Raw genomic sequence first — 15995 nt, forward strand, 5'->3', positions numbered from 1 at the left:
TAATGTTCACTGAGTTGTGCTTTTTTTGTTGTTTTCCAATAACTTTGTCTTTCTTCAATAGTGACCAATTTCATAATGAAGGCATTTATCAATGGGAGAAAATTATTTGGTACCCCATTCTACCCAGCTGTTGGAAGAGAAGCTGTAAGTTCTCAGAGTTTTTAGTATCTTTTTTTGATTTTCTTTGTTGACTGAATTGATGCAAATCTCTTGTGTGTATTTATCAATTTGGTATGGACAATATGTGTAATTACACTTTGTCAGCATTAAATGTATAGCTTAGTATTGGGCTCCTGGAATATAAAATTCAGAGGAGTAGTTGGATGGGTGATGGGTATTACTGGCAGGTTTGGGGAAAGTAAGTTTAATTTGTGTTTTGTTTTTTATAAAACCTCCCACTGCATGATGTTAAGTATTGCTGAAAACTGCAAATTTGGCTGTAAAACCCAGAAACAGCTCTAGGACCTTACTGGCTCTTCATGTAGCTAAAGAAAACAGATCCAAGAGATGTTCCATTTTATCTATTTTTCCACTTGGTGGAGATAGTAAGGATTACTGCTTAAGCAAGGAAAAGGATGATGATTGATTATTTTTTTTTAAGAGTTGACCTTTAAATTTTGCATAGTGAGTCAGGGTTAGGAATGTGTTCATGCAATATCATTCTGGATTAAGTACTGCTCTGTGCTGCAGGGTCCAGTCATTGATGTGTAAGAGACAACTATTTTTTTTAATATGAACAAATAAAATACTGTAGTATTTTTAAGATCAATGTAGAACAGCATTTTCTAAAACAGCTTAGAGGACTGTTCTCCCCGTGACTTTCAACAGAATTTGAGTTTCTAAAGAATTTTTAAAATCTTTTGAAAGCTTTTAATTCCCTTTATCCTTCCCTATCTTCTCTTCTCCATTAGCTTACTTCATCTGTGTTTTTTTTCTGAGTTTGTACCTCTATTTTAGCCTTTCAGGCAAGGCAGTAGTTTCACAGTATTTCTGTTGCTCAGAGGCTGTAAACTGTGGCCTTTGTGCTGACACACATCAGAACCACAGCTGTCCTGAGCAAATTCCAGGGGAGGGGAGGGATACAGGTCAGTCTGCAGGTGCCCCATCTGTTTCCCACCTGAGCTCTGTTCTGTCTAAAGGGATGTAATGATGTCATCTGGGAAGGGACATTGGCTGCTTTGGAAAGGACACAGGCAGTGACTCACATACCAAAATAGATCATATGTGAAAAAAATGCTCTCTGAAGAGCCTTTGGGGAGGCAAAAGGTGAGCAGCAGGCTGGAGCCTGGATAAGCTGTTCTGCAAATTCAGCCTCTGTCCCTAAGACCAAAAAGCCCTTCTTAGCCCAAACTGCTCCATATCTCTGAAAAAGCTGCCATTACCTAGGGGAAGAAAAGGACCAGGTATCATCTCAGAAGTATTAACATTCAGGGAGCAATAAGAGATGAAAGCTGACAATTTGACTTTCATTTTTCAGTATTGTGAGTGAATGGTTTTTATCTGTCTTATGTGTTTTGATAGGAATACTTTTTTGACTCAAAAGTTCTGACAGATGGGGAATTGGCACCCAATGACAGATGTTGTCGTGTCTGTGGAAAAATTGGTCACTACATGAAAGACTGTCCAAAGAGGAGGAGGTAAGTAATACACTAAGCTGTTTTAAAATCTTGGAGATTAAATCATGAGGGATTTGGATATTTGAAGGTTAATGGAAATGAAAAATAGCTCAATTGCAGAGAAAATCTAAGCTTCATACTTATCTTCAATTCCCCATCTTATTTTTTCTTTTCTTAGAACAGTTTTTGATCACCTCTTTAAATCTGAAGTGTTTATGGAAGTGCACAGAGTAAAATCAACAGTCTATAGTGTGTTAATATGTAGTTAAGCTTAACTTAAAACTTAGATCACTAAATTATCTTTTTATAGTGTAAACATTCAGATGAAGAATATATCACCTGGCTGCAAAATTTATCATGTGTTAAAATGGATTTCCTGTAGTGATCATGTTCAGAGGACAGTGTTGAATTTGAATTGTTCTGTAGATCTGATAATGTACATCTGCAAGGCAGGTAAAAGTTCATTTATTAAACTGTAGGGATTAGTTAAAATGTACATAGTTAAGGTGCATTTCTGTAAGATCATATAAATGCCAGTCACTTGGCTGATCTTGCACTTGTACATTAATTTCATTTAGGAATTTTGGGTCCAGGACTCTGCAAAAGGAGTCCCTGGTACGTGCAGGTCATTGTTTCCAAAGAGAGTTTAGTAGGAATTGGCAGGAAATGTGCACTCTCACTTTTTACAGCTTTGGCTATTTAATGACCAACTCAGCCTAGGTTGTCTGACTTCTCCTAAAGCCTGTAAAGTCCTTAAAATGCAAATTAATCTGGGCTCTTTCATCTGCTCCTTATGTTCAGTTCTGTGCTCCATAGTTCGTCAAAGGATTCTTGGTCTCTTCCTGCTACAAAATCTTTATTTACAGCCTTTTGTTCAGTCAGCAGAGTTCAAGACACATGAAAGTGCACTGGAACCCGTGGTCACAGGTGGACCATTTCTTTCAGATGCTCTCTGTACAAGTATTAACACATGGAATTGCATCACCTCTTTCCCTACATCTGCCTCAGGAAAAGAAGTTATGATCTGCTCTTCACACAAGCTGCTACTACAGCACAGCCACACAGAATTTCTCTCAGATTGTATATACAGCTCACAAAATAATATTACTATTTAACAATCCTGCAGATCCTTTGTGGATAAAGACCTTTATATATTGTCTTGGTTCCTGATCACAAGTTCTCCTGCTGTATTAGAACTGAGTGTTTGGAAGAGCCTCAGTGCTTTGTTGGAGATTTTGTCTGGGCTTAGATAGTGACAGAGAAATGTGACCTGTCCAGTGAGGAGGAGATTGTATGAATTGAGTGCAGCTCACTTGTTTTGGGTATGTTCTGACTCAGTGGGATTGCTGCATAGAACTGCTCCTCAGCTTAACTACAGGCATACTTCTGCCCTAAAACAGTCAAACAGCTTTTGGACAAGTCTGGGGAGCTTCTAACTTCATTAAGTTTTTACAGGCTGTTAGCCAGCCCAGAATCTGATAGTGTTTTTTGGGATTCCTGAAATATTTGTATTCTGGTACAGCTGTTGGTTATGTAACCATTCCCTTTGAACACAACAGCACAACAGCTCTACAGAGATTATGTGTTTGTGTGTGTGATTTTTTTGATATTGCTAATAAAAATTATTGTTCAGGTTGAAGAAAAAGGAGAATGAGAAAGATGATGAAAAAGAGGTGAAAGAAGATGACAGAGAAACACGAGAGAAAAGGTGTTTCATCTGTGGAGATGTGGGTCATGTAAGGAGAGATTGTCCTGAATTCAAACAAACCCGTCAGAGAAATAATAGTGTGCCAGGTAAGTTAGTTTATGTGTTAGGATAATTTGAAAGCTCTGAGATCCCTTTTCTCTAGGTTTCTGTACAGACTTGGTAATTATCTTCAAAAAATAATCTTACAAGTAATGTTTCAGTCACTGCAAATACAGCTTTTAGTCTGTGTTGCTTTTCTGCAAGGGGAGTAATGTCTCCTGAAGTACAGCCTTTGCATGGGTGGTAAAAATGTGCTCAGTAGTAAAATACAGTGTACTTCAGGGTATTGCATTATTTGTCTTCCACTCAAAATTGCATTTAGAAGTAGTAACAATAGTAATGATAATAATAATTGAATGCATTTCCTCTTCCAAATGTTTCTCAAATGTTAGCTAACCCTCCATCATCTGTGAGAGGTAAGTAAATGTATTTTCAGCAAAAATCAGTGCTCTTTAAGTAACACTTCAAAAAAAGCATACAGATGAATTATGCTAAATCCAGCTTTCAAATTACTGATAGTACTTAGAGAAGATTAATTGCAAACTCATTCAAATTAGCCCCATGGGTGCCTGTGGTAGTCGAAATAGTAGAGGAAGCATTCATAAGTGAACTTCAGAAGAACCTTGCTTCTGTGTTCTGTTACCTTTTAGTCTTTTTTTTTAGTTTACTTTCTTTGCCTAGAAATTTCTGCTGTCACTATTGCTATTTAAAATGCCACTGCTTACAGCAGTAATATGGAAACCTATGTAAAGTAGAGCTCTTGCCTGATAGCTAGGTTAGCCTTGCTAGACTTTTACTAGTCCTGCTAGACTTTGTTTTACTCAAAAATAGACTTTGTGCTTAGCTCCTATACCTATTAACGTTGTCTTCTGCCAGGGAGGGAAAAGTTTCCACTGAAAGGAGAGGAGAGATGAAAGGGATTTACCTACTGTGTGTCACATGAGAGTTCAGATATTGCTGACTCCCAGTTCTGCTCTTATCCTGTCACCCCATGTGTTCTATTAACACTTGTGTTCCTTGACCAGGCACGCAGCTGGTGCGGAGCATGGTAAATTCCCAGCTGGTGGCTGTGGGCCAGCAGCAGGTGGAGCGACCCCTGCGCACCCGGCAGTCATCAGAATGTGTAAGTGCTGGGAGCAGGGGACTGCAGGGAGCAAAGCTGTAGCAAACAGCCATGCTGGGAGCAGGTTTGCATGGTTTGTCTCAACAGATTCTGGACTTGATAATGACAACGTTGCACTCTGCCAGTTAGTGGAACTTTGATTTATGATGTACTGTGTCTTGGGGAACATTGGTTGTTTTTTAGTGTGGAAACCTCATAGTCAAGTTTGGTATGAGATACCTTGTGATTCTGAAAGGCCAGATTAAGCTAGGATGCCTTCCTAATTCTCATTATTCTGGCAGTGTTCTGGAGTTACTAAGGGAGATAAAGCATAGCTCATTGTTAACATGCTGGAGACTTAGGTTAGTGACAACCATGACTCTTTGTGGTTTATGAGATCTGTCTTAAGGGACTGAAAAATACAGACACAGAACACAGCTGAGTTGTACTTCAATGAAAAGTCTGCCAGAGTATACGAGAAGCACAAGCAGAACAATGGGGAAATTTTGATAGTTTTATCTAGAATTTTTTCAAGTCTCTATAGAGCTACATAAAATACGTTTAACCTGCTTCTGAGTGGAGATGGGTAGCAGAGGGTATTTGAGCAAATACAACTGCTGGCATTTAATATTTTTGGAGCAGACAGTACAGCAGAAATTAATTTATTTTAAGCTGTTAGTCTGAGAAGCGTGTGCCTGCTAATGAAGCTGGCAAGTAACCAAATACAGTAATCAGGGCTGCTGATCAGTAATGCTCTTTGTTCAGTTTGCTGCTTTCCTGACTGATCAGCAAGCATTTATTGGAATGCTGGCTCCAGTAACGGAGACCTTATGACTTACAGTGTGCTGCTGAAGAGGGACTGATAACAACCCTAATCTAAGTAAAGGGTTGAGAATGACACAGGAGAATTTTTTTTTGGAACCTTGTATTTCTGCTGAGGAACTGAAGCTGAACATGTGGGTGCACTCAGAGGCAGACACATCATGTGCACATTCTTGTGTCACCTGGATGTCATGGACTCTCTGTGTGTTGCATGGTTGTCATTTGGCCAAGATTTCTTGATGAATATGTTCTGTCCAGGAATTGGTTGAGAAGAATGGGAATGGGGAATTGGGTGGAGTAAGAGGGAGAGAGTGGGGAGCAGATCAAGAGGCTGGAGTGTAATATGCCTCCTCTCCTGCTGCTGGCACATTCAGTGCATGCTTGTGGTGGATTAATATTTGTAGGAATGTTTGTAGTCAGTGCATGTGCTTTATTTTTATAGCATTTAACTGTTAAACTAGTGATCATCTTTCAAATCCCAGGTTTTACCTTCTTTTCCTGGTTCCATAGAAAGGTATAGGAGGCACACATACAGGCATAGTTGGAATAGCAGCAGGGAGCAATCGTAACCTTTGCCCAGGCACAGACACACAGTGTGCTGCTGGAGGGGATGCTCTGGCATGGACAGGTCCTGCAGACACCTCTGGTTATTGGAGACAAGTTTAAATGGACTTCCAGTTTAAATGGACAGGTGAGCAGTCAGGGATAGTGATGAGCTGGAGAGACCTTTAACTCCGTGTGCTCAACAGCAGCTGAGGCTCTCGGAGCTTGGCTGGCTGCTGTAGTCTGTGAAGAGTCAGTCTCAGGGGGAAAATGTCATCTGAGATTCAGGTCCTCCTCTCTAGTTTAGGTATCTGTCTCATTTGAATGTCTCTGGAGGCACTTATTCCATCAGCATCTTGTCTCAATGCTTAAAATCAGACTGGGGAATCCAGATACTAAGTGTTGGCACATAAACTGAGTAACACTTTTCCCAACCACTCCAGTTCTTGAAGTGCTTCTCTGTTCAGTTGCAATTCCAAACAGATAAAATAGCTTCATACCTGTTTCTGTTGCTGGTGAAAGGGAAAGCTTTGCAAGACTCTGCAAAGGCTGTAATAATTGCTATTACTGTGCCTTTAGCCATGGCATAACACCAGGATATGAAGGTTGAAACTGGGTTTTTGGAATTTGCATTTCTTGTTTAACAGATATTTAAAAACGAAATAAATATTAGGAGCTTACTTTGGAATTACTTAAAAAACTGTGCAGTAATAAGAACCACTCTATTTAGAAGTAATGCAATTAGTTAATGAGAGACTGGGCTGTACATAAGTAGGGTAGGGAAGACAATGATTAAAAATCAGAAACAAGTGTGTGAGGAGTCTAATGAAGAGCTTGGGGCTGATATTCTCTCAGAATGCTGTTTCTGATGGTGGGATGTGCCACCTTAGCAGACCAAATTATCTGTTGGTGAAAGTCAGTATCAGTTGAACTGCACTTACTAAAGCCAGCAGGAGCTTCGGTGCAGTGCTTAGGGTGTTGCTGGGGAATGCTTTGCTGTTTTATAAATAGTCTAATACAATGGGTGCTTATTAAAGAAAACACCATTAAATAGCCAGTGAACTAATTAGAAATACATACTTTTTTTTTTCCTCCAGTCTGATTCGCATCAATCATCTTACTCTCCACAACCTCAACAATTCCCACAGAATTCCTCTCAGCCAGCCTCCATTAACCAGACTCAGCCACAATCAATATCCCAGTCTAAGCACGTTCCTCAGCCACAGCAGGGTGCACAGCCACCCCATCAGGTCCAGCTGCCTTTGTTTAACTTTCCCCAATCTCCCCCAGGTCAGTATTCCACCTTGCATAACCTGGGACTACTTCAGATGCACCATCACCACCAAATTCAGCTTCCCAACACTTCTTGGCCTATTCACGGGCCTGTTATTCACTCTGCACCGGGTAACCCTCCTCATTCTACAAATGTTCCATTTTCTATGAGATCTGGCAGCAGCAGCACCACAAATAACCAGAGCAGTGTAAGCTTGAATGATCCCAGTATCATCTTTGCACAGCCTGCTGCCAGGCCCATGGGAATCCCCAGCACTTCTCATGAGGGACACTGGCACAATCCTGTGACTCCAAACTCACTGGTGAACAATGGCACTGTGGGGAATTCAGGTAACTCTTCTCTGTTGTATCAAACCTCTTGCACTTTGTGTACAGGTGTTAACTGTTACAGGAACAGCTACCTCTCTCAACTTGTTTGATAAAAATGTGATTCTTAAGAAACCAAATAATGACTTTTACCTGTCTTAACATTTTCATAGGAAAAAAAAATTAGAATTGATCACCATACCTTCTAGGCATTAGTCCTGTCTGCCATTGATGGCTGTGCAACAATGAGAAATCCTGCATTCAACTGAGAAACCTCCTCATCGTTGTTTGAATCACTCCCATTTCTGTGAATGTGCTGACAAATAATTCCTTATATCAGAGAATCAGGAAAACATTAAGGTTGGAAAAGACCTCTGTGATCAACATATTGTTACATAATTTATTAGACAAATGCTGAGGTTGCAACCATGAACTTAGAGACTGGCAGAATTACAGTTGTGCAAGTTGAGTATTCATCTCCTCCCCTTAAGTACAATATAATATGATCTTATCTATTCTCTTTTTTCCTTATCTTGCCACATTTAACTTCCATGATCTCGATGTTGATTCCTGACAATACATTTCCCTGTGACAAGTGGACAGCAGCCTCTTGCCTCATAGCAAAGCCTAGTACATTGGTGTGTTTGAGGCTGAGAAAAAGCAGTGTATAATGATTAAAGCCATTATTCAGTTTTCACTGCAAAATAACTGGCAGCCTCTAAATTTTAACTTTTTACTTTTACATCATTAATCATGGTGGTGGTCTTCTGATTTATTCTGAATGCGTAAGTCCTCCTATGTTTAAAAAAATAAATCCATAATACAATGTACTGGTGCAGCTGTTCATCCTAAGATGAAAATTCTGAATCTCCTGCCCAGCCTTTCTCTGCAGTAATAACATGATTGTCAGTAACAGTAGATTTTCAGCTGAGTCTACAGTTTTGCGTGAGGAATAGATTCACCAGTGGGCTTCAAACATATGGTGCTGGAGATACATGATTTTCTGTTTAAAGCTTTGTGGGGAATATATTTTAAAGGATACAGGAACTTCTACCCCCGTGTCTTCTGAGTCTCCAGTGTGCTCTGTCCCTACCTGTCCATTTTAGATCTTCTCATCTGTCCCCTTCTCCAGCTTTGTCTTTCCCTCAAGCAGCTCCTTCCAATCCACATGTCCTTACTAAGGTAGCAACCTTCTTTCAGACAAGCTCCATAAATTCTAATTCCTTCTCCATGTGCTGTCAGTCACAGTATTTTTTCCCATCCCTCATCTTCCATCAATTTCCAACCTCATCACACTCCTTTTCCTAGTTCCCAATCATAGTAATTTTCCTCTTTGAATTTGAATCAGTTTTATTTCCTTTTTGGCTTAGATGCCATTAAGGTGAATGCACACTAGAGATGAACTGTCTCCTGTCTGTTTGAAGCATGGTTTCTTACCTCCTCAGGACAATTTGAGAACAGTAAGTTTGAGGAAGCTTTGTCCTGGCTCACATAACCTTGGATTGAAAGGAGCTACTTTAATTTTCTTTTCAGTAGACAACTGATCAGAAGTCAGATCATTAGAAGTATCAAGACAGAGAACTCTTTTTCATGCATACTCCAGAGCTGGGCCTCGTGTTGTGGGTCCTGCCTCCTTGGATGCTTGATTTCTCATCCTTAATGTTGCACTGATACCAGAATTGTAAATGAAGTAGCTTTACAATTTGTATACTTATTTCCAAAGTTTATATTTTCTCTCTAAAAGTAATTTTTAAGTCAGTCCGGTGATCTAGATAGCAAGTTTCTTAAGCATGTAAGTATTAGTGGAATTGCACTGTATATCTGAGAGTTATTTTTTGCAGTAGGGTAATGGCTTTCATGTCACAGCTCTGTCAGTGGTAGTGGATATTTGTGTGGGATCAGACAGTAGTTCTGAACATTGTTCAGACCTTGTATTTTTCATCATGAGAAAGTCATAAAAATAGTGAAATTGTAGCTCTTGATTTTAATATTGATTCATCCTCTCTCTTCCCAATAATTCTATTATAGTGAAAAATGAAATAATTTAGGTGGTAATTTTTACTGATGTATATTTAAAAAAAAACAAAGTAGCACATCAGACTAATCGCATTAAGTCCCCTGCAAACTGTTATTTAAGATGTAAATTGTATTTGTGACTTACTGTTTAATTATTTCAACTTGCAATGTGCTTTTCCCTTTCAATTGAAAACTAGATCAGGGTTTCCAAGGACAGTTTGGTAAAATGAACCCTCCTTCTGTCCCTTGGGACCATGGGACCCCTACCCATTTTCCTCTCCTCCGAGGAGCGTGGCCTTACAATATGCCTCAGAACTACATGCAGCAGGGAAATGCCAGCTACCCACCGAACAAACCTTTCTACCCTCAAGGTACTAGAACCAGTATGTGAATCAACAGCTCATGAACCATGTCTCTGTACTGTCTCAAAGGCTTTAAAAGCCAAGGAATCATGTCGCACTCACTAGGCTCCCTGGAACCATAACAAATCCCAGAGTCAAATCAGCTTCCTTTGTGGACAAATAAAAGTCTTTGTGGGAGGGAAGGGTTAAAATTCTGAAATCTGAGCCAGTTTGCAGCCTGTTGCACTTCCAGCCTCTTTTTCTTTGCTGCTGGTGGCTCATTGTAGAGCTGCCTCTGCTTCAATAGAGGTTGATTGGCCCATGAGCGTGTTCAGAATATGAAGAATTTTTTGTCGTAATTCACTTTATTTGGCTTTTGTACCTTGCTTTGTGAAATGACTTACATAGATAAAAACTTGCAAAACCATATAATAATTGAGGTTGGAAGGGGCCTCTGGAGGTTTAGTCCAGCCCATCCACAGTCAGAGCAGCACTGAGCAGCAGTTAGGTTAGGTTCAGTTCATCAGAGAACTGGGAAGGACTGACTTGATTTCAACTCTGATGTTTATAAAAGGTAAAGGTGTTCAGCTCTGGCAGGATGGGGAAAGGCTGTAGGAAAAAGACCCCACTACCAGAGAAACAATGTTCAAATTTTACTTGGAGGATGTGCAGCTTCCATGTTGCTGGGGCCACCTGGTGTAAAATGAGAGATACAGGCACCAAATCCTTTTTCAAAATCTAATCTATTGGCTCTAGCAGGGTTTCCAAGTGAAAACTGAATTTACTTAAAATCCTGAAATTACTTTTGTTAAATAACTGAAGTAAAGCAACAGAATAATGTTTGTGATTGTTAGGAAATTTTGAAGATAGAATTAAAGTAATTCTGCATTAAATGGGTTAGTTGCAGAGAGCATTTGTATCAGTCTAGTAAATGGCTTTATTTCTAAGTTAGATTAGCACACTGAATATAACCAAGCACTGGTAAATACGTGATTTGCTGAAGTAATTGTAATCCATTTTCTTTTAGCTGGTCCACTGATGCAGAGTAACCAGCGGTTCTCGCTTCTGTCTCAAGGACACCCACACTTGAATCTGAATTACATTCAACAGAAAAAGTGAAATTGGATGGGATTGTGGGTGGGTGGGGGGAGGAAGAAATTCAGGTTCTGATTTAAAATCTTAATGCAACATGTTTAGATACAAGATTATTTAAGACTGTTTTTAAACTGTATCATTTGTACATAGATATGAACTATAGTTTTTACTAGTATCACAAAACTGAGTGATACAAATTTCATCTATTTTATTACCCTATTTTTAAGGGGAATTGTGTTTTGTTTTATCTTGATAAACTGTAAAGAGAGAGAATTTTTAAAATTAAGTTCTTTATTTTCTATTAGCTGTATTCATACTTTGGTTGCTTCAGACTTTATATATATTGTTCTAAAAAAAATAAAATTAGAAGGGGATTTCATGTGTTTAAAAATTTGTCACTTCTATTCTTTACAGAACTATGTAGTGCCAAAAAACTTTTTAAAAAGAAAAATAAAACTGCAAAAAAAGGACATAAGGCTTTTTCCTTTTCCCTATTTGTTTGCATGCTCACTTTAATGGGAATAATAAAAATGGCTTTAATTTGGAGATCTTGGGGAGATGAGCAGTTTTAACAAGTGGTACAAGCACTGGACCAGTTTTTCCCCATGGCGCAAAATAATATGCAAATACCTTGGAAAAATTAGGCTGTACGGGGAAGCAGTTTTAAAGAGGGCTTTCCATAAATTCACTAGGCACACTTACTTGTGTTGTCAGCACTCCCAGGGCAATATGAGAATACTGAAACCCTAAATGCAGAGTTCAGGAATAAACCTGCCTGTCCCTGAGGAAGGGCCATGAATAAAGACATGGTACACAAAGGCTTAACACAACTGATTTCAAGTGTAGTAAGAGGAAAATTACATCTTCAGTAAGAGCTTAATTTATTCTAAATTTTAAAAGCAAACTTCACTCAGAGAAGGTAGAACTGAACCCCAGTCACAGGGAGGCCACAGACTGTGCTCAAAGTAGTGGTGTACTGTCTTTAAATATATTGAATTTAGATTTATTGAATATAAAGTAGTGCTTTGTACTGCTTTAACCTTCTGAACTCTCTGATGGCATCAGCAGAAGCAGCAGATGACACTGAAGGGTGATTTTTACAAAGCATCCAATGACAATCACTTGTTGGAGAGCACTTTCAAGTGAGCTTTGAGTAAACACATTGGATTGTGACAGCCTTGCTTCCTTCCCTGTACTGGAGCTATGAGAGGCCAGGGCTGGGAGTGTTTGTGACAGAATAGAGACTTCTTTTGGCACCTGACTGCAGGGACAGCTTTGACAAAACAATGCCTTGATTTGAGAATGAAGCCAGCTTCAACCAGGGGACATCTCAACAAAATATTATGAAGGAAACAGCCAGGAGCCTTTAAAGACAAACCTTCCTTTTTTTATTGCTCTTCGATGTTTTTACAGGCTTCAAGAAAAACAATTAAAAAACAACCTTCAAATTCTATCACAAGAATGAGTAACTAACTACATAAAAAGTATCCTTAGCTTACCTTTAATAAAAAAATCCAAGACAACAAAATGAGAAAGATTAAAGAAAGAGACTGCTAAAGCAGCCAGTATAGAGCCAGCTGTCCTGTAGAGCAGACAGGACAGCAGTAGACTGCAGTTCAAGGCCCGTAAATGGTGGGCTGGGTCTTGTTTGTTATTCATTCCCTCGCCGACTCTTCTTGTGACTTTTCTTAGATCTGAAACAGAAAAAAACAAAAAGCCAATACTGTAAAACCTATCTTTAATACCCAAACTGCACTTAAAAAATAAGCCAAGCTTTTACCTTTCAGGTGATTTGGAATGACTTCTGTGTCTGTGACTACGGTGATGCCCTGTGAGATGAAAAGGCAACAGTTATTTCCATTGCCACTGGAATTCTTCGTTGTTTTGCTAATGCAATCTGCTTCTAGTGACCAAGTGTGCTAGATATTGCCAGACCACCCATTGCTTTAATCAGGCACTCAAGCCCCTGGCAAGGATCTGGAAAGCTACTCAAGACAATTTTGAAGCCATTAAAGGAGTTCCCCAGCTCTGCTTTCATGTGAGCAGCAGTTTTATCAGCCGGATTTAGCTCCTGTGCTACCATCTCACTATGGTGACACAGATTTTTCTTGCAGTGGAATGTGCTGCTGCTAAAGACTTGCCAGAGTTTTTCTGGAAGTGGCAGAAATACCTGGAGATTTAGATCTCGATCTGTGGCGCCTCTCCCGGGATCTGCTCCGGTGCCTCCTGGGGCTTTTGCTGCGATGCCGCTCCCGGCGCGGGGACGGGCTGAGGGAAAGGCAGCTGGTGAGGGAGCTGTACTACAAATGCACATTGCTCAGCTGAAATAACAGAATTAAACAGTACCTCCTTCTCTTCGGAGACCGGCTGCGCCTGCAATTGGAGGAGAAAAGGAAAAAATCACTAAAAATCATTAGCAGAACAGATTCATTTCCCACATCCTTCAGCAACATCACCAGGGCTTTTCCTTCCCATGTTTTTTTTTGGCCTGCTCCACATGGACCTGCTTAGGACTGCACTATGGAGTGAGCAAGAGTTTAGTGATGACTTTTTCCTGGTTTACTATCAGTAAGAGCAATTAATAGGATTTTCTCTGCAGCCTTTGGCTTATCTGAAAACAAAGTACTTGGTTCTCCTTAACATCTTCATTGCATTGCCAAATTTAGTTAAAGTTGGCCAGTGAGTTCAAGAGTTAGAGAACGACTGGAGAAGCAGGCAGAGGGGTTGCAACACTTCACTTCAGGAAGTGCTAAAGGAACTGGGAGATACGGGAGGTTCTGGCTGAACTGCCACCTTCACTGCTGTGGCTCCAGCCATCTGCAGCACCACAGGTCAAAATCCTGGTCAAGGAAGAGTCCCCTCACCTCCTCGGGGACCTGCTGCGGCTGCGCCGGTACCGCACCACCGGAGACCTGCGGGGCTTGTCCAGGTCCCTGTAGCCCCTCCTGCGGTGGTCAGGGGACGGGATCCGTTCCAGCTGTGAGACACATGGGGAGGATCTGTCAGTCTTGTTTCAGCAAGGATTTATGCTATCAGTAAAGATTTCTGAACAATGAATATAAACCGCAAAAGTCAGGCAGCCAATCTGCCCCATCCCCAAATATGTCTTATTCAGGAGTGAGTGGTGTTGCCCAAAACTGCCAACTGCACACTCAAACAGCCACTTCTCATAGTTTTGGTTCTGAAGAAGTACAGCAGCACTGAGTGGTGGTCACAGGACCTTCCATCATCACATTTTGTTCTCTCCATTACATATGCATGTAAATCAATTGATCTAAAAAAGCTTAACTCAGAACAGATTTGTAGAATTCAAGAGACAGGAAAACATGGCAACCTGAGAGATGCTTCAGGGTCCAAGTCCTCACAAGCTGATTATATGAAAATATGTCATGAGGGGAGGTAAGAGTTGCCAGCAGCTTCCTGGTGCCTCCCCTCAAATATTTGTCATAGACTGTGAACTGTCCTAAAGGGGTTCAGCTTCAACTATTCCTTTCCAAAACAGTTCACCAACCTTTTCATCTTCTTCCTCCTCCTCCTCGCTAGATTCTACATCATCCATGTCTTCTTCCAGAGCACTAACACGAGGCTCAAGTTGCTCAGCTTCTTCCAGAACGTAGCGTTTCTAGGAGAAATTGCAACTCCATTCAATATAACCCAAGTAAGAACAAACACTTAAGAAGGCAAACACAGCTTACACAACAAGCCAGCAGCTGATCCAGCTACTGAACTTGGTGCAGTCAGGAATTCCACAACCATCCACATCTCCCAACCTGCAGTCGAGGCAGGATGATGTCACAAACACGTTCCTCATGGAGCAGCTCATCAATAAATTCATCCACGTGCATCAGCTCAAATTCTGGGGGTGAAAAACAGCATTTAAAAGACAAAATTACCACTACAGGCTAAATTAAAGAAACACTTGAGGCAACTTACATCAACAGATTGTGCCACAAGTTTTTAAGATTTATATTGCTAAAGAGACATAAGAGTGTTTACCCCCATTTCTGTTCTGACTTTTAATTTTCCGATAGTCGTTGTAGAGCGGCTCCAGGTACTTGTAGCAGTCAATGGCGGTGCCTGTCAGCCTCATGTACAGGGCTCCCAGCATCCGCACGTACCTGCAAAGGAAACCTGGCCATGGATCTTGGCTTCCTGCACACTGAGCAGTCTGGATAAAAAAGAGTTTTTTTCCCCACAAGTTTCTGAGGAAAATCAGTACACTGGCCAGAATACACAATGTTTAGATTTGCTCCATCACTTACCTGATACGATCAAAACCATATATATCCTTTATATAATGTCTGTATGGGGACATTATCACTGACAAAGATGGAAAAAATACTATAGAAAAATAGATTAATGTGAATCCCTTAATGCTACTCATTCCAAATACTTCAGGCAGAGGTTTATTAACACAGAGAGCACATTCCACAAAGATGAGCCCTTCCAACAGGCCGGGTGACAGGGACAGCAGTCTTGAAAGCAAGAAGAAAAGCTTGGTTTTGAGCAAGCATAGTTTATTAGGGTACACTGAGAGTAAACCCTGCACTGAGGTCTCCCTGGCTGTTTTGGGAACTTCCCCTCGGTACGACAACCTCGACAAGGGAAAAAATCACACCACAACTTACTTGAAGTCTTCGTTTTTTATGAACTCCACGATGATGTCCTTCTCGGGCTGGATCTGCAGCATCTTCAGCGTCAGGCACAAGAAGGGCGTGGGTTTAATGTTCCCTCCATAGACGCCCCCCACGTATTTCAGCTCCATGGCCTTGTCCACCACCAGCTCGGCTGCGAGAGGGACGGGCCGGGTCAGCGCGGGCTGCCCCCATGTCCCCGGCTCCCCGGCCTCGGCCCGGCCCGGCCTCCCGCCCGCCCGCCATACCCGTGAGGCCGAAACATTCCTCCTTCCAGTACTTGGACTCGTAGATGCGCGTGCGGATGATCTTCTCCACCAGGTACTGCGGGTTGGTGCCGTGGATGCTGTGCGCGTCCTTCACCGTGCGGTTGGCCATGGCGGCAGCACAGCCCCGCCGGGCGCTCCGAGCTCAGCCCTCTCAGCCCCTGCTGCCGTGCGGGCCGCGCCGCCCCCCGCTTCCGCTTCCGCCTCCGGGGCG

The 15995-nt window shown here is 41.2% G+C and overlaps 2 protein-coding genes across 3 annotated transcripts in view; one reads left to right on the top strand and one right to left on the bottom strand.

The window, feature by feature from the left end:
- TUT4 (terminal uridylyl transferase 4) overlaps nucleotides 1–11291 on the top strand; it is a 37903-nt gene extending 26612 nt beyond the window's left edge. The window contains exons 24-30 of one of the 2 annotated variants that reach the window (XM_083867443.1): nucleotides 62–144; nucleotides 1522–1637; nucleotides 3250–3410; nucleotides 4389–4486; nucleotides 6928–7453; nucleotides 9643–9816; nucleotides 10814–11291. In XM_083867443.1, coding sequence (XP_083723569.1) covers nucleotides 62–144; nucleotides 1522–1637; nucleotides 3250–3410; nucleotides 4389–4486; nucleotides 6928–7453; nucleotides 9643–9816; nucleotides 10814–10905 — 1250 coding nt within the window. In that variant the 3' untranslated portion in view covers nucleotides 10906–11291. The remainder of the gene's footprint in view (nucleotides 1–61; nucleotides 145–1521; nucleotides 1638–3249; nucleotides 3411–4388; nucleotides 4487–6927; nucleotides 7454–9642; nucleotides 9817–10813) is intronic. The other variant, XM_083867444.1, reaches the window with a different exon arrangement.
- Nucleotides 11292–12246: 955 nt separating this feature from the next.
- On the bottom strand, nucleotides 12247–15947 carry PRPF38A (pre-mRNA processing factor 38A). Its single transcript, XM_083868141.1, has 10 exons — nucleotides 15764–15947; nucleotides 15510–15669; nucleotides 14878–14999; nucleotides 14652–14737; nucleotides 14393–14503; nucleotides 13746–13858; nucleotides 13228–13254; nucleotides 13052–13149; nucleotides 12662–12710; nucleotides 12247–12575 (listed from the first exon to the last, which is right to left on the bottom strand). Exons 1-10 carry the CDS (start codon nucleotides 15891–15893, stop codon nucleotides 12533–12535), a joined length of 939 nt encoding a protein of 312 aa, XP_083724267.1. The 5' UTR covers nucleotides 15894–15947; the 3' UTR covers nucleotides 12247–12532.
- Nucleotides 15948–15995: the final 48 nt, after the last annotated feature.

The sequence above is a fragment of the Zosterops lateralis genome (genome assembly GCF_965231275.1).
Source record: "Zosterops lateralis genome assembly, chromosome: 9".
Taxonomy (NCBI): Eukaryota; Metazoa; Chordata; class Aves; order Passeriformes; family Zosteropidae; genus Zosterops; species Zosterops lateralis.